At 47.2% G+C, this 18,734-nt stretch overlaps 1 protein-coding gene across 1 annotated transcript in view; it reads right to left on the bottom strand.

Moving 5' to 3' along the window:
• The window catches only part of TMEM178B (transmembrane protein 178B), a 363,493-nt gene extending 351,954 nt beyond the window's left edge, over positions 1-11,539 (bottom strand). The window contains exon 1 of the mRNA XM_043589726.1: positions 9,456-11,539. Within this exon, the coding sequence (XP_043445661.1) occupies positions 9,456-9,837 (382 nt within the window). The 5' untranslated portion in view covers positions 9,838-11,539. The remainder of the gene's footprint in view (positions 1-9,455) is intronic.
• Between the last annotated feature and the right edge of the window lie 7,195 nt (positions 11,540-18,734).

The following is an 18,734-nucleotide window of genomic DNA, read 5'->3' as shown; positions in this document are numbered from 1 at the left end:
CAAAATTAATTAGTAATTTTTAAATTACTAATAAGGCTAAGACTTCACCTTATCCGTCCACAAATAATGACTCTAAGAACATTCCTTCGTCTGCAAAGCCTCCCTTACCTGCTCCAAAATTCAAGTACCACTCAGGCCCCCGACACGTAAATAAATCTCTCCTAGAAGCAACCTTAGGGCTTATATTTATTAGTCTCCTTGCACACTTCCTCCTTTTGTTTGTTCTTTGAGGACAGGAACCATGGATTTCTGTCAGGATCCGCCAAGTTATGTGCCTGACGTAGTTGGAGCTCAAAAGACTAAACGCAGTAAGAGCTCTTCATTTTACAACAATTTTTAAATGACCCAAGAGATGTATTTGTTACTTTTATTCGTTTTATATCTTGATGCTCTTTAAAAGTATTGTTTTTATTTTTTTTTAAGTTTTATTTATTTTTCAGAGAGAGAGAGAGAGCGCGCACACAAAAGCAGGGGAGGGGCAGAGAGAGAGAGAGGGAGACACAGAATCCCAAGCAGGCCCCAGGCTCCGAGCTGTCAGCACAGAGCCCGATGCAGGGCTTGAACTCACAGACTGCTGATCATGACCTGAGCTAAAGTGGGATGCTTAACCGACTGAGCCACCTAGCCACCCCCTGAAAGTATTGTTTTTAAATTTTTTTTTTTCAACGTTTATTTATTTTTGGGACAGAGAGAGACAGAGCATGAACGGGGGAGGGGCAGAGAGAGAGGGAGACACAGAATCGGAAACAGGCTCCAGGCTCCGAGCCATCAGCCCAGAACCCGACGCGGGGCTCGAACTCCCGGACCGCGAGATCGTGACCTGGCTGAAGTCGGACGCTTAACCGACTGCGCCACCCAGGCGCCCCGAAAGTATTGTTTTTAAAAAGCAAGCCAAGGGGCGCCTGGGTGGCGCAGCCGGTTAAGCGTCCGACTTCAGCCAGGTCACGATCTCGTGGTCCGTGAGTTCGAGCCCCGCGTCGGGCTCTGGGCTGATGGCTCGGAGCCTGGAGCCTGTTTCCGATTCTGTGTCTCCCTCTCTCTCTGCCCCTCCCCCGTTCATGCTCTGTCTCTCTCTGTCCCAAAAATAAATAAAAACGTTGAAAAAAAAATTAAAAAAAAAAAAAAAGCAAGGTGAAAAAGATATGATTCTCAAAACTGTTTAGAATATACATATTTTATACTGATATATGTATATATATACATATATATATCGTGTGTGTATATACATGATATATATATGTATATATATATGTATATATATATATGATTCTCAAAACTGTTTAAATGTAAGACCTATGTGGGCAGGCATTTTGTCTGTTTTATTAACTTCTGCATCCTAAGCATTCCAGTGCCTAGCACGTGTAGGTGCTCAATCAGTGTGTTGAAAGAATGAAGATCTTTTGCTATAAAGTATCCTACACACTGACCAGTAATACAGTTCCTTTCTCTATTAAGTTTTACCATTTCTTTTCATTAATTAATTTATGTATTTTAATTACGGTAAAACATACGCAGCACAAAACTGATCATCTTAGCCAGTTTTAAGTGTATGCAGTTCGGTGGCCTTGAGTGTATTCACGTTGTTGGGCAGCCATCCCCATGTTTCTCCGTGAACTGTCTCAGTGTTTAACTCCAATCTGCAACAAGACATTTCAAACCATTCCAAAGAGAAGCAGTGAAGTTGTGTTACATGATTGTGTGCGGGTATGAAATTAGCTGCTTTGCTTCTCACCTCTTCCTTCACACTTTTAGCACCCTGGGATGCTCCCTTCAGAAGTGGGCTCTTTTAGGACACCTGGGTGGCTCAGTTGCTTAAGCGACCAACTCCTGGTTTCAGCTCAGGTGATGATCTCACTCTTTCATGAGTTCAAACGCCCCCCCCCCAACTCCCTGTCCTGTGGGGCTCCGTACTGACAGGGTGGAGTCTGCTTGGGACTCTCTCTCTCTCTCTCTCTCTCTCTCTCTCTCTCTGTCCCTCCTCCACTTGCACTGTCTCTGTTTCTCTCAAAATAAATACATTAAAAAAAAAAGAAGTGGCCCCTTTCTCTCTCCTTTCTCCCCTCCTTTCCCTTCTCTCCGGGTTCACCTTTTCTCAACCATCTATCTATTATCTACACTCTATCACCTAAATTTAACTTTCTCATCAAACGTTAGAGTGTGAAAGGTCTTGAAGTTTATATAATCCAAACTCACTATTTTACATTTGACAAAACAATGTCCTTAGGGAAAAAAAAAACGTATGCATTTTCTCAGAAACAGCAGATGTCCAATCCAGATGTTCAAATCAATTTTCTGTCCACTCATCCCCCAGGTCACCCGCTCCCTCCTCTTTCTGCGTATTGTTTGGAGTACGTAGTTGTAAAAGTATCTGCATCTGAATACATATTTGTGACTTCACTCTCCTTCATTCCTAGATGTTTACGTGCCTGCACGTGAAGGGTCAGACTAGCCCACAGTGTGTTCAGAATTCTGCCTGAAGGCCTAGGACCACCTAGTAACAGCAGAGAGGGAAAAAATATTTGTAACCGACAACCCCAAGTGGAATATACAGACTCGATCTTGTAATTGATCCTTACCAACCCTACAGTACAAGAAGAAATAAGCTGACCTTCTGGAAAAGAAACATGGCTCTTGGCTTTGTTGACTCAATAAAAAGAACTCACGCCCCCGACCCGAGTCTCCTGACCAGTTGACTCCTGATCTGGTTGACACAGATGTGGTCTTCTGAGGAAGAGCCTGATCCAGCCACACATGACAATGAATTTGGGAAACCGTGAGCTAGAGTGTAAGTTCCCTCAGGTCAGGCACCATGTGATGCCTCCTCGTTTTGCCCCCCAGCACCTAGCGGAGCGCTTGGTACACAGCAGGTGTGCAAAACACATCACACCGACCCTCTCTCTCTTCCCATCCGTGCACCTGCCCACTGAGTCACAGGGCTCCTAAATGTTACCTCTCACTGGTTCATTGTATTTCAGAGTGAAGAGGGAGGATGATGTGACCACACTCGCTTGTGCATTTGGCCACACACGAAATGTGTGTGCATGGGGCACACACTATATACAAAGGCCGTGGGTGTTTACATGTGTTTCCTTGTGAGCCGGTAAAGCCTCCCTATATCTCAAAACCAAAACTAATGGAACTGCGAATTTTTCACTTACTTGCCCAGCTTCCCCTTTATGCTTCCTTTTCTTTTTTTTATTAAAAAAAATTTTTTTTAACATTTATTTATTTTTGAGACAGAGAGAGAGAGAGAGAGCATGAACAGGGGAGGGTCAGAGAAAGAGGGAGACACAGAATCTGAAACAGGTTGCAGGCTCTGAGCTGTCAGCACAGAGCCCGACGCGGGGCTTGAACCCATGGACCGCGAGATCACGACCTGAGCCGAAGTCGGACGCTTAACCGACTGAGCCACCCAGGCGCCCCTGCTTCCTTTTCTTTTTAAGTTTGTTTATTTATTTTGAGAGAGAGAGAGAGAGAGAATCCCAAGCAGGCTCACTGTGAGCACAGAGCCTGATGCAAGGCTTGAACCCACGAACGGTGATATCATGACCTGAGCCAAAACCAAGAGTCAGACGCTTAACCGACTGAGCCACCCAGGTGCCCCTTCTTCTTTATGTTTCCTAAAAGCAGAGACACTTCATGCTCTTCACTACTTCACATTATATTATATACTGATTAGTTCATTAGGGATCATTTTTATTCTAATTGGCATGTTTTCAAGGTAGTATCTTTTTTTTTTTTTTTTTTTTTTTTGGTAGGAAGCTCTCTACCCAACATGGGGCTTGAACTCACAACCCTGAGGTTAAGAGTTGCACACTCTGCTGAGACAGCCAGGCGCCCCTTGTTTTTATTCCACATGTATTTATTTATTGTCTGTCTCTCCCCACTGGAATGTAAGCTTATCCATGATGCCCAGCCCCTAGGCCCTCAGTTAATATTTGCGGAATGAATGAGGGTGGCCATAACCTCAGCATCCACCACAGTGAGCAAAATAAATACTTGAAAATCATGTATCCGGCACCTGGGTGGCTCAGTCGGTTAAACATCTGACTTCCACTCAGGTCATGAACTCACAGATCATGGGTTTGAGCCCCACCTCAGTCTCTGTGCTGACATCTCGGAGCCTGGAGCCTCCTTCCGATTATGTGTCTCCCTCTCCTGCTCGCGTCTCTCTCTCAAAAATAAATAAACATAATTTTTTTTTTTTAAATCACCTACCAAAGTGTGGAAGGGCTTCTGTCAGCGGGTTTCAAAGCCAAGTGTGTGAACTACTTTAACATGACCTTCCCCTGCAGGCCTAAGCGGGAGTTCTCAAGCAGGTCTCCCCTTGGTGACATTCTACAATTGCTTCTCGTTTCTTTTCCAGTTTGAGGAATCAATACCCCAGCCTCTTCTCCACTCTACACCCCCCACCCAGCAGACCCTATGGTGACAAGAGAGGGCAGTGCATGAGTCACCAAACCTGGAGCCAGAATCCGAATCTTGGCACCTTTGCTTCCTTATCATGAGACTTGGCAAGTTAATGGACATTTATATGCCTCAGTTTCCCCAACTGTGGTGCAGGGATGAAAAAAATAATAATGCCCACCTCGAGCATTATTATGAAGAATAAATTAGCGAATATATGGAAAACTCTCAGAGGAGTACCTGGCATCATGTTTGACAATTATTATTATTAACCCTTTCCATCCAGACAACAAGGCAAGTTTCTCTGAATGGAGTGGAGAGAAGCCAAGGAGAGACTAGAGAAGCATGTGAGAATTCTGATGGAATTTTAATGGAATCTTAAAGATGGGAAGTTAATAAAATATAGACTTGGTATAATTGACCATGAACTCAAACCTTCTGCCCAAAACATTCAAGTAGCAAAGTTTATTCAAGTGTAGAATAATATACTTAAATTTGAGGTCAAGTTATCATGTTTAATTCATTTAATTCCTCATCTGAAACCAAGTACGTGCTTGCTCTTTTGAGGCTCTGGGTTCCATGCAGCTCTGTCCAATGGAGCCTTCTGGGATGACAGGAATGTTCTCTAACCTGCACTGTCCAATATGACAGCCACGAGCCACACACGGCTCTTGAGCACTTGAATGTGGCCAACATGACTAAGGAAATGAATTTTTAATTTCATTTCATATTGGTTATTTTAAATTTAAGGAGCCACTTGTGGTTAGCAGCTACCCTGCTGGGCGTTACAGCTACCAGGGACGTGAGTATACAAGCTCCTTGACTTGCCTCTTCCCGGCTCTCCAGCTCCACTCCCTGCCCCTCTCACTCACTCCAGCAATCACCACTCACGAGGCCAAGCTGCTGTTTCACAGCTCCGTGGCTATGCAGATGGCTCTCCTGGCCTGACATGCCCTTCCTCACCATCCACCTCCAAGCTCATGAAAACTGTGTTCCGATTTCATGTCCTCCAGGCAACTTTCCCCACCCCACCCCTCCCGGCTTACCCCCATCCCCCTGCCCCGCTGCCAACACCATCCGTCACTGCCTGCTCGGTGCTTCTCCGCATCTGTAGCTGCTGCTCTGTCGTTGTCATTTATCCCCTGTGACGCTAACAGACTATGGGAATTTTAAGGCCCAGGTATTATCCATCACTTCATTCCAGGGACGTGTGTCCATCACATAATACATGTGCAGTAAATATTTGCTGAGCACATTATTAATTTGTGAATATGTGCAGTGTTTTGTTCAAATAAGCCTCAATACAGAGACAACCAGTCTATGATTATATAGATCAAATTCTACTAGAAGGCCTATTTTCAAATAATAAAAAAAGTTCTCAGAGTCTCAGGTGAAGGTCTACTTATTTTAAGCCATATCAATGTAACATGCCAGTAGAAATCAAAGAATGTAAATGTTCCCTGGAACAAAATCCTACCTGTAGCTATTCCTCCTAAGGATCTGGAAGTCTCTTGGATTTCAGAAACTGATCCTGTCATTGATCTGTCCCCCGTGCTTGCAGTGACTTACTAGGGAGACGTTGACATGGTTGAAAAGCAAGACAAGAGGACTTGATTATGGTCACAGTCGTGTGGGGATTCAAGGGTGATCTATCCTTGCTGCACCCAATCCCACCTCCAAGAAGGAAGTCATTAAAATCTCATCTAATGTGAAAAATAATGATTGTGGGTGATAAATGTCTGTTCAGTGACATCGGCTATCCAAAAAAGTACTGTTTCCCTTATTCCGTAGCAAAACTTTTTTGCTCAAAAAAACCTTCCCTGTTAAATTATTCAGCATCTGTTGCAATATTAACCTACCCTGAGAGCCATGCTGGCTCATTTTTTTTTCATCACAATTTTCTGACTAATCCTTTATTTGGATTCCCACACAAGTGTTCCTACAATTAGAATAAGCTCTTGATGGATACGTTTCTGTGAACCTAATTTGTATGAGATATTTCCCAAGTACCAAGCATCTGGTGAATGTATTTTACAAATTATATCTTTCCTGCCCTTCAGGAACTTAACAGTTCAATAAGACAAACGAATAAATATACCGTGACCAAAAATGCATATTTGTTATTGGTACACACATGGCAACAGGGCATCGAAGAAATGGATTTCAGAAAGAACATGAATCTAAAGGACTTTATCTTCGAATCAGATATAGATTTGACTTTTGTTTTCTTATTAATTATGTGGTTTGGTTGTGTTTTAAAATGCACAGACGGCAACTTTCTAATGTAATGAACATTGATTTAACAAACGATTGAGTTCGTGGAGCTGTATGATCATTTAGATAAATCTCTAATTTTCCCCTAATATTGACAGATTTTACACAGTCTTTTTCTCTGGTGTCCCTTCCCCCTTGCCCAACACATATCTCCCAGCATTTTAATCTGAGATGTTCCCCCAAAAGACAAAGGCCTACCGTATCTTTTGAGGCTGCTAATGAATACTGTGAGATAAATATCTTTCCCTAAGATGCCTGCCCTAAATTTAAATAGAGGAATATCAATTTCTGGGTGCTTTTTTTTTTTTTTACTTCCTTCTAAAATCTGCTGATGTAGAAAGAACATGGATTAAGTCTAGAAATTATGTTCTATGTTATTGGAGTTGCTTGTGAATTCTACTAATATAAGATACCCTTATTTCCAAAATGTGTCTATTGTTGCTTAGAAAAGGAAGATCTAGTTCTCAAATATTATGCTTCGAGGTTAAAAATGAAGATAGTGACCTTAAGTCTCTCAAGATTTGTAAGGCTGGCATGCCATCTATCTCAATAATACCTAACAAGAATGTCAAATGGACAGAAACGGCCATGGTAAGCGGGTGCTTGCAGCTGACAGTGATTGCTGTATTTTGGGTGATGGGGAACAGCATCTCCATTAGTCCAAGTGAAATACAATGCCTGCCAACTCGAGGTATCAGTGTATTCAATCCCCCTGCTGTGCCGTGTCCATTTTCTGTTGCTGCAATTAAAAATCAGTCGATACAAAGTCAAAATGTTGTACACTCTTCCCCTATCCCTTTCCCTGTCACTGTGTTTCCAGCTTCACCGGAAGAACATGTCACTATGGTAACCAATCTCTCTGGTGCACAGACCAAGTTAACCTTTCTAGCCGGATTGCCAGGCAAAGCAACATGGAATCAAAGCCCTCTATAGAACCACCAGAAGATACGGACTCCATCCCCCTTTTTCTAAGTGGGGTTAACCAATACCAGACAGAAGGATACCCATCTTGTTGCAAGAGACATTTAAGAAAGGAAATTCAAGAATGTCCTTCAGCAAGCCCTACCACTGCTTATCAGGCATTATTATTAACATGAATTCTCCCTCCCGTTTCAGCCAACTTCCTACCATCTCAATTTTGATGAAAGTGGAAAACAACGAACGAAATAACACTTCACGAATCCGAGAACCTGCAAACTGTTACGAAGTCACCCATTGTCAAAAAGGAGTCTGGTTTCTCTTGTTTTCCTACTTTTAAATCCAAGCCAAGTTACTCTCTTCTGGAATTCTCTAATATTCTGTACATCTTTACAAAGTTGTAGAGCTCCGAATGGGTCCACCTGCTTCATATAGGAGACTAACCACGAAGCAGTTGTGATGTTTGTAATATTAAGACACTAATAACTGGATCGGCTAAAATCCCTAGTCATTCTACAGAAACTACAAAATAAACATTCAGATGGATTCTCTTTCTGGACTTTTCTAAATCTGACTTGCCACCTAGATCATACCCACTGCTTGTCATTCTTCAACAATTGGCTTTTTTCAAATTATCACTTTTTTCTGATCAATTTCAATATTTTTATAAATCAAAGAACATCAGCTCTCACAAATAATATTTTAAAACAGAAGCAAACCTGTGTTATAATATTAAGAGACACAAAGAACTGTTTTCTATCTTTGACTCAAAGACTTTGCAGGTAACAACATCATTTTCACCTTGGCATCAGCATTTAATAGTTGAAGAGAATGAAACACAGCAAGGGGGAAAAAAAAGAACAACACTCATAAAATCACACCACATCTTCCAGAAGGCAACTACCATAGGAGAGAACGTATTCTCTTCTTCAGAGCAATATTAATAATACATCCAAACAACAGTTCAGTGGACTAATAGAACAGGGTGGTCCCCAAAGTATAAATCACACAAGATTTACAAATGGCATGAGATGAACAGACTTTTAAAAATGTATGTGATCATACGAAAGAAAGTATGAAAGAAATTTTTATCATTAGTAAATATGGTCTGTTTTATGTTTTGGAGTACTTTAGGTATTTTTGATATAAATCTTCTGAAAATGGTAATTTTTTTTCTCTAAAGTGAGGAACTACTTTTTATGTGTTTATTAGGCCCTGTTAAAATTCAAAGCACACAAGTCACTTTTGTCAACCATTTCCCCAAAAGGAGAAACCAAGAATCTGGTCAACAGGCCTGGAGCTACAATGGGGCAGGGGCTGTGATTTATCCATGTTTATATGACCAATGCCTGCACCACGCCGGGTATAGACTAGCACTTAGCAAACGTTTGTGGCGTGAATATGGCCTTCTCAGTGAGATGTCTCTCCTGAATCGGTTCAACATCTAAAACAAAGATTAAAACTAGGAGGCTGTCTGCCGGACACATCATTCTCAAAGGGGCTTCCTCTGCAAAGAACACAACGCGACGGATTCCCTCCCTTTTCAGGGACTGATGAAGCATTATCCTGGATAAAAACCCTGGACCACGATATTCCACGGGAATCCCATCACACAAACGCAAGACAAGAGGCCGGGCAGAGAGAGGTAAGCCTCCATTACCGGCTATCGGGAGGCAAGTTCTGGCCGCTCCAAGGCTCAGCAGGGCCTGGACAACCTGACCTCCCGTTCGCAGGAGGCCGGAGAGACCGTGGCCAGGCGAAGGGGGCAGAGGGCTGCCGGGCGAAGGGAGGAGAGGGCTGCCGGGCCTAGAGGCGCCGGGCTCTCCGCAGCGCCACGCCTCGCGCCTCGCGCTTACCTTTCCGAATGAGGGCTGCGATCTCGGGGTCGAAGCCCTGCCGGTGGCATTTCCTCCAGAGGCCCATGTTGGTGGAGTTGTACTGCCGGCTGCACTCGTCAACCGGGCTCATGGCGAAGAGCTGCCGGCGATTCCGGGCCCGGAGGAGTTTGCCCTCCCAGCGGTCCAGGCGGGAGCGGCTCGCCCGGAGCGGCAAGTTGTTGTTGTTGTTGTAAATGAAGCCGGGGTCGACCCGGCGGGTGTTGAAGGCCTTGCACCTGTCCCTGTGCTTCCTGGCGTCCGTCTCGTACCAGTGGTCCGAGCAGATGGCCACGGCCAGCATGCCGAGGGCGCAGAGCGCTAGCGAGAGGCCCGTATAGAGCAGTAACCTTCCGGCAGCCATGCCTCCGCTTGGCGGCTACACCATGGGCATGATCCGCCGCAGCCTCGCCTTCCCTCCGCGCGCCCGGAACAAAGCGGCGGGCGGGCGGCCGAGCCAAGGGGGAGGGGGGACCGGAGGGGGACTCGCGCGGCGGCGCCCCCTCGCCCCCGCCTGCCGGTGCGCGGCCCAGGGACTGCGGGGATGGGGGCGGACAGCCTAAAAAGTTCTGATCCGGGGAGGCTCCGGCTGGCTTCTGGGCATCCTCCGGGGGGGCAGGTGCAGCCTCCGGCGGCGGCGAGCGGACAAGACCGCCTCCCGCCCCCTCCCTGCCCAGCAGGAAGCTACTGCCCCGAACCGGCCGCGTCGGCACACAGCCGGACTTCAGGCGCCGCTGCCCTCGGGCCAGAAACTAAACACCCAGTGCCCTCGGCTGCAGTGAGACTGTTGGGCTTTCTTTGTGCAGGGTGGCGACGGGACCCACTCGCCTGGCCTTTTCTTGGGGTGAGGGGGTGGGGGCTATCACGAGTTGCTGCGCGACGACAGAATGAACTCCAGCACCCGCGACGAGACCGGCCAACGAAGGAAAACCTCCAGATGCCAGGGCCGGCTGCCCTGAGTCCCGCCTGGGTCTCCCACTCAGCGACTGCCCCCCTTCCGATCTGCAAACCAAGAAATGTTCTTCCTCTCTGGGTCGGCTCTTTGGAAAAGCTCCGTCCTCTGGTCACCAGTAGGTCCTTTGCTGTCTGGCCAGCGCGCTGTGCTCAGAGGCGGGCTTCCCGTGGGCGCACGGTCGCGGCCAACCTTCCCGCGCGAGCTCCCGGGTGTTCTGCTTCTGGCCTCGCCATTCAGGAGGCCCCTCGGGCCGACGGCGCGGTCACCCGGACGGCGTAACTGGACGAGCCTCGGCCCGCGGTTAGAGGTGAATGGGCGGCAGCCGGCGGGCTCGAAAGACAGGATGCGCCGAGGAGGATGCACCCGGCAGGGCGCACGGCGCGGCGCGCGCGGAGCTCGGCTCGCGGTGCCTTCAACACCATGGACAGGTCGCGCGATCGGGGCTCACCACCAGCCCCGCAGCCAGCCCCGGGGGCGTCATGCCGGTCTCCCCAGCGCAGTCTCCTTCCTGAGTATCCACCCGAGAGGTTCCAGACCCGCCTCTCCCGCGATGCCTCTGCCTCACTTCATCTGGCTCCCAAGTAGCCCCAGGAACCCGCTGCTCAGGTGCAAAGAAAATGCTGCAGGCACCGAGGAAAACAGCGGTCCCGGCCCTTCAAAACAATCCGCCCCCTTCTCCCGCCACAGCCCGGCACTGGAGCTGTCTGCTCTGCCCAACTGGGGTCAGCCGCTCTCAGACTGCACCATTTTCTTCGCAGCCCACCCAGGAGCCGAGGCGCCGGCTCACTTGGCGGCGAGCGGAGAATCGCGTCCGGGCCTCGGCGTCCCGCGATCAGGCTCCCAGCGCGCGGCGGCCGCCGAGGTGAATGGGGCGAGGGTGGGGGAGGGAGGCTGGGGCGCTGGGCTTCCCCTCCCAGCCTCCTCCTCTAGCCGCGGCGGCTCCGGGGCCTCGCGGGCTCGGCGGGTGGTGGGGAGCCAGAGCCCAGGCTGCGCCCGGGGTGCTCGGGAAATCGCATCGCCCGGGTGCGGGCTCCGGAGGAAGCCGCTGCCGCGCTCGCTCGCTCGGGCGCCAGGCGCTGCAGCTTTGGCTAAAACCCACAGGCGAGAACACTGAGCGCGCAGCCAAAAGCTAGTGATGTCATCCGTGCAACGTGAGCCTCATCTCTTATTTTTCTAGCATCCTTAAAGATAAACTGCACCATTTCCCAGGCACGAGATGTCTAAGCCTGAGTCTCTGACCAGGCAAGTCAATGGTGTCTGGATAGGTATGTGCCCAACCATATCCATATTTATGCACATATACATACATGTGGCATGTAGCATGTTTCCGTGCATTATTATAAATTTAGGGATGTTGCCCCCTTCTCCTGTTTATCTCTTTTTGGTGGTGGAAAATTCCCTCACATCGACCCCAGTTCTTTAAAGACTGCTTATTGCGGAGTCGGCGTTCAGAGGGGCTGAGGAAGTTCCTGCGTCCCCAGTTTTGTCGCTGGAATCTAGGATCACGTTAGATCTTTGTTTTCCCCAGAAAGCCACGGGCGCTACCTTGCTAGCTCCAGCCGTTTCCCCCCCGGGGCCGGGCGCGTCGCTGGGGTTGCCACGGCCAACCCGAGTCTAGCCCCACGCCTGCGCCAGACCCCCCGACACACACCCACCTCCACCTGCCACCACCTCCCTCCCCAGCAGGAAAGAAAAAAAGGAAACTGACTGATCCTTTCAAGGCCAGAGGAAGAGAATTTTAATGGGTGTGTAGTGGGGGGGGGGGGAGGGGTGCTTAATAGATATTTTGAAAACGCCGGGGGGCTCGCGCTTTGAGGAGGGGAGGTGGGGTTAAATGAAACCTCGGTGCGGGTCTGTCCTCATCTGGGTGGCTGCTGGATTTAGGCTTAGCGGGGGCGCTGGGAAGCAGTGCGGGACCCCAGACCGTGGGCGGGTGGGCCCCAAGGGAGCCCCAGTTCATCCCAGAAACGCCCGCCACCCCCACCGCCCGGCTCACGTGAGACCGCGCCGCAAAGGCTGGGAGCCTCCCTCCCAGGTTGAAAGCCTGGTTTTTTTCTTTGCAATGCTCGCCCCTCATTTTCACCCTTACTCCAAAGCTGGGGGCCCGCACCGTGGGGTGAAGAGCTGCCCTGCGGGGGGGAAAAGTGTCCGGCACCCTGCTTTGCACAACGCGACCTGTGAGCCAGAAAGAGCGCACCTCCACCATATTCTTTTTGTCTTTTTTCATCCTCCCTGCAGTTTGAAAATCGGGAACGAGGCGTTTCAGTGCCATCTAGTGGGGGAGGGGCGTGCCTCGCCTTCGGTCCCTGGATGCGGCAATGGGTTTTGCTGAAAGGGACAGCAGAGCCTCAGGATGTCCGCCGGGTTCTAGGGGGCCCGGCTGGCCGAGGGGCTATCAGGCACATGCCGTTGGCCGCCTCCCGGTCCCCTGGGTTCCCTAGGACGGTGAGGCGGAGCCCAGCGACTTGGCCACAATGTGGTCTCACCTTTCCTGTCTACCCTCACCCGTTCCCTCTCCCCCAGCCATGAAAATCTGGAAACAAGCGCAAACACTTCGCACACTTGCAGACTTGCAGTCTGAAATTCCCGGAGCTACTTTATTCTGGAAAGCCCAGAGCACTTCCAGCCTAACAGGATGTCTGTGTCTGACCACAGGGAAGAGGCAGAAAGGTGAAATGATACCTACAAGGTCACTCAGCAAGTAGGGGCACATCCACATTAGAGCCTCACTCTCCTGATTACCAGCTCTCCCCTCCCCCGAGAACCACTTCCAAGAGGTGCCCTGGAGCCCCCTGGAAACCCAGGAGGTTACCCATCTGGCAATGAAGGTACCTGTTCCTTTTATCTGTATCTGTCCTCCTTCTTCCATTATTCCGTCCCTTTCTTGTTCTTCCTTTTGCAACTTTTCTCCAGGCCTGTGCCTTAGGCCTGCTTCCATTGATGTGCCTTGTCCCTTCTCCCATGGCCCTCCTGGGCCGTCCTGTGATTAGGGCCCTGCTGTGGGAAGGGCCCTAAATGGAACATTGTCCTCCTCTTTTCCCAACATCATTAAAATTCTATCTTGAAAACTTTGGCCTTGGTGACATCCCCACAGCCTTTTAAAGATGTTGTTTTCAGGCCTCCTTTGAAATGCGGTTTTCCTGGACAGCACTACTCCATTTGGGGAAGAGCCTGGTCTTTGGTGCTAAAAGGAGGGAGGATTCCTCCTCCAGACTATATAACCACTTGACCTTCTTTTCTTAATTGAGTGATCTATGTTTCTTCCCTCTGCCTTCTTCCAGTTCCTTCCACCCCGTTAGCTGTGGCATCACTGTTTCCAACCTAGTCCTTCCGATTTGAACCTACACTGTCCTAGGATCAGAGAATCCCAAAATTGGAAGGGACTTTAGAGTTTACCACACAAAAATGCATGAATCTCTCCTAGAACATTTCCCAAAAAAGTAATTGGCCAGCTTCTGCTTGCATACTTGCAGTGATAGGGAAATCACTCTCTTGGCAAGTACCCTGTTCCACTCTCAGATGGTATAAATGGTTAGACAGTCCTTCCTTATACTGAGTCTCATCCTAGATCCCTGTAATCCTACCCATTGGCCTTTGAGAAGCCCACGGATACCTGATTCCTCTCCCATTTAATGGTCCTTCTCATACTTGACCTCGGCCATCATGTTCTCCCTAAGCCTTCTTCCCTCCAGACTAAATACCCCCTTGAGTTTTTTTTTTCTCCTTGAGCTCGCTGCTCCAGGCTTTCTGATGCTTCCTGATTATTAGTGCTTCTTGTATCCAGCAGGGCTCCTTGATCTAACCATTAAGTCAACCGATAAAGAAAAAACACGGTCAGTCATGTTTCCACATGACCCATAGAAAGTTCTAATAATCCTCACTTTCTCTTCCAGGATCTCTCCTACAACTCATCCTTTCTGAATGCTCTTCTAGGATCTTGCCCCAAAATAACATTAAAATCATTGGTTTGCAGTTTGTGAAATCCACATTGTTGAAATTTGGAATTTCATTTGCTCACACACAACCTCCCCCCTTTCGCTAACCAGCGTTCACATTCTCCAAGCTTTCTCTAAGGTCAACAACAGAGATACAGAGATATCACTAAAAGTTCTCTTGGGGCGCCTGGGTGGCTCAGTCGGTTAAGCATCCAACTTCAGCTCAGGTCACGATCTCGCAGTCCGTGAGTTCGAGCCCCGCGTCGGGCTCTGGGCTGATGGCTCAGAGCCTGGAGCCTGCTTCCGATTCTGTGTCTCCCTCTCTCTCTGCCCCTCCCCCGTTCATGCTCTGTCTCTCTCTGTCTCAAAAATAAAAAAATAAACGTTAAAAAAAATTTTTTTTTAAAGTTCTCTTTCCTGGGTTACAGTTCACCCAAAGCAGATAGATGCTTTCCTATAATTTCTTCACCCATTGGGAGCTATCTTTAGTTATCATATTTGATCTACCCTACACCCTACCTTCAGTCTAAAAATCACTCTCCTTGACCTTGTCTATTGGAAGCAAAATAAAAGTTGATGAGGTGTGCTTTCTCATGCCATCTATCAATATGCCATCATTTGCTATATACACTTACTCCTGTTTTCCTAATTAACTTTGCACAACTTGGACATTACTTGAAACCCACAAGTTATCTTCCACTTTCGCCCCTGACACAATTCCTCCAGTGTGTGACATGCTAGTATTTATGCTTGAATAGCTGCTCTTCTCCCTATATCTCCACTCATCACAGAGCCACATTTGTGTGTTTAGCAACTTTCCTTCTTTTCTTCCTTAGTAGAGTCATTATAGCAAAAGGCCATTTTCATCTCACCCCTAGCCATCTAAGTCCTCTCCTGACTTTATAGTCTTCTTCCTCCACCACACCACCATGTTGATCTTCTTATATTCCACAGTTATCCTTTACCCAAAATTCTGCATGAATTTCATGTTTCTTTATTTTTGTTTAATGTTTATTTATTTTAGAGACAGAGAGATAGAGTACAAGCGGGGGAGGGGCAGAGAGCCGGAGACAGAATCTGAAACAGGCTGCAGGCTCTGAGCTGTCATCATAGAGCCCGACTCAGGGCTTGAACCCATGAACCATGAGATCATGACCTGAGCTGAAGTCAGACACTTAACCAACTGAGCCACCCAGGTGCCCCTGCAGGAATTTCATCTTGCCTGTACAGTGAAGCTCAAACTCTTTACAAGGTGTAAAGAGTTACACCCCCATACAAGGTGTCACAAAGGCTTCAACCTATTTTTTTTTTCATTTTTTATTTTATTTATTTTTTTTAATGTTTATTTTTGAGAGAGAAACAGAGAGACAGAGTGCAAGCAGGGAAGGGGCAGAGAGAGAGGGAGACACAGAATCTGAAGCAGGTTCCAGGCTCTGAGCTGTCAGCACAGAGCCCGACATGGGGCTCAAACCCACAAGCCATGAGATCATGACCTGAGCCAAAGTCAGACACAACTGACTGTCACCCAGGCACACCTTTTTTTTTTTTTTAAGAGAGAGAGTATGTGCACACTGAGAGAGGGGAGGGAGTTCAGGGTGGGGAGTTAAGGGCAGGGAGAGAGGGAGAGAGAGAGAGAGACAGAGAGAGAGAGAGAGAGTGTCTTAAGGAGGCTCCACACTCAGTGCAGAGGCCATTGTGGGTCTCAATCCCACAACCCTGGGATCATAACCTGAGCCAAAAGTGAGTCAGATCCTCAACAGACTGAGCCACCCAGGTGCCCTTCAGCCTATTTTCTAAAACTGGCCATTACACTCCCTTAGGCCCTCTGTTCTAACCAAGCAGCCCTCTAAACTTGTTTTAAAAAGCCCCTCTCCCCATTGGCATTCTTCCTCTTGTCCATAAAATACTTAACTGCTCTGCTTTTGAAAGTCCATACAATTACAGGTGCCTCATATCAATAGGTCAAATAAATGTCATTTGATCCTCTCACTAGAAGCTAAAAAGACAACCAGGTAAAGCCAACAAACATTCTGGATATTTAAAACCTCTTCCTAGGGGCGCCTCGGTGGCTTAGTCAGTTAAGTGACTGACTCTTGGTTTCAGCTCAGGTCATGATCTCACAGGTGGTAGGTTCAGCCCCCACCTCAGGCTCTGTGCTAACAGCTCAGAGCCTGGAGCCTGCTTCGGATTCTGTGTCTCCCCCTCTCTCCCTGCCCCTTCCCCACTCATGCTCTGTCTCTGCCTCTTGAAAATGAATAAACATTTAAAAAAAACTGTTTTAAATGACACAACAGAAAAATGATCAAAGGTCTTAAAAAGAAAATTTATAGGGGCACCTGGGTGGCTCAGTCGGTTAAGCGTCCGACTTAGGCTCAGGTCATGATCTCGCCATTCACGAGTTCAAGCCCCGCGTCGGGTTCTGGGCTGACAGCTCAGAGCCTGGAGACTGCTTCAGATTCTGTGTCTCCCTCTCTCTCTGCCCCTCCCCCGTTCATGCTGTCTCTGTCTCTCAAAAATGAATAACCGTTAAAAAAAAATTTTTTAAGAAAATTTACAGAAGAAAAATTCAAATGGAATATTAACATACAAAAAAAAAGCACTCAACCCCTCTACTAATCAGAGAATACAATTTTTTTAAGTGCTTCTTTTTTACCCATCCATTGGAAAAAGTGTTTATGTGTCTGTTAATGTCAAGTGTTGGCCAGGGCATAAGGAAACAAGCTCTCGTGCTCTGCTGGTGGGAGCATAAACCGATACCGCCACTCAGGAGGGCAATTTGGAGTAGCTGTGAAGACGAGAGATGTTTGTTTCCATCCAGCAGCTCTACTTGTAGGTATCTAGCCTGTAGAAACACTGGCACATGGGGCAAAGAGCAGTTTTGGTATGCTGCCCACATCCTAGGGCTTCTATGACAAAGCACCGCAAATCAGGTATCCTAAAATGTCAGAAATTTATTGTCACGCATTTCTAGAGACTGGGAGTACATCAAGGTGTTGTCAGGACCATGCTCCCTTTGAAACCTGGAGGGGAGAATCCTTCCTTGCCTCTTCTAGCTTCTAGAAGAAGCTTCTAGCTTCTAGTATCTGCTAGAAATCCCTGACATTCCTTGGCTTACTCTGATCTCTGCCTCTGTCATCACATGACTGTCTTTTCTCACAACATCCTTCCTCTGTTGCCAAATGTCTCTCTTCTTATAAGAACACCAGTCATACTGGAACATAAGCCTACCCTATTCCAGCCTGACCTCATCTGAATCAATTACCTCTACTATGACACTATTTCTAAATAAGGTCACATTTCAAAGTCATAGGGGTTAGGACTTCAACAGAGGTTCTGGGAGGACACTCTTCAACCTACAATTCTACCTTTCATGTAAAATAGAAGGGAACAGGGGCACCTAGCTAGTCAATGGAGTGAGTGGCTCTTGATCTCAGGGTCATGGGTTGGGGCCCCACGGTGGGTGCAGAAATTACTTAAAAATAAAATCTTGGGGCGCCTGGGTAGCTCAGTTGGCTAAGCGTCCAAGTTCAGCTCAGGTCATGATCTCATGGTTCGCGAGTTCAAGCCCCACATCGGGCTCTACGAGGACCCTCAGAGCCTGGAGGCTGCTTCGGATTCTGTGTCTCCCTCTCTCTCGGCTCTCCCCCACTCACACTCTGTCTCTCTCTCTCTCTCTCTCTCTCTCTCTCTCAAAAATAAATAAAGATTTTAAGATTTTTTTAATAAAAAAAAAATAAAATCTTGAAAAAAAATACAGGAAAAAAGGGGGTCATAAGCCAATATATATGTATCTGTTTATTTGTGCAAAATTAAAGAGTGATAGAAGAACCAAGGAGCCAAGCAGACAACAGGAAGCTGGCAGTGGGAAGCCACTACCACCACGAGGCAGGCTTGGCCCCAACAAAGAGCCCAGGGCAAGCTTACAAACGCAGCCCGCATCTCATGTACCTGAATGTTTATAGGTGTAAGTCAAATGATGAACTGTTAAATAACGATGTTCCAACCTCCTACCTTACACATCTCTTTGTGATGACCAATTTTCAAATATGTGTAAAGTTATATTTGAGTATGAATGCAATTTGGCAAAATATCAAAGACAACCAAATTATGACTGCTCATGTGTTGATGGATCAGCAATGCACAGGTGAGTAATAAAATAGAGGCACTTATAATTTACAACAAAACACGTATCATAAGAGTTATTTTTCTTGACTTTTATTTCAGAAAAATCATTCTGTTGTTATAATCAAGATTTTCACATAACTTTATATATTATTGATGGTAATGTCAAATGTTTTTGACAACTGCTTTTGATTCCTTGTAGTTTTTAAATAGTTCTTTTTTTTTTTTAGCTTACTTATTTACTTGGAG

The sequence above is a fragment of the Prionailurus bengalensis genome, chromosome A2, assembly GCF_016509475.1.
Source record: "Prionailurus bengalensis isolate Pbe53 chromosome A2, Fcat_Pben_1.1_paternal_pri, whole genome shotgun sequence".
Lineage (NCBI taxonomy): Eukaryota > Metazoa > Chordata > Mammalia > Carnivora > Felidae > Prionailurus > Prionailurus bengalensis.
This window is presented reverse-complemented; position numbering and strand designations above follow the sequence as displayed.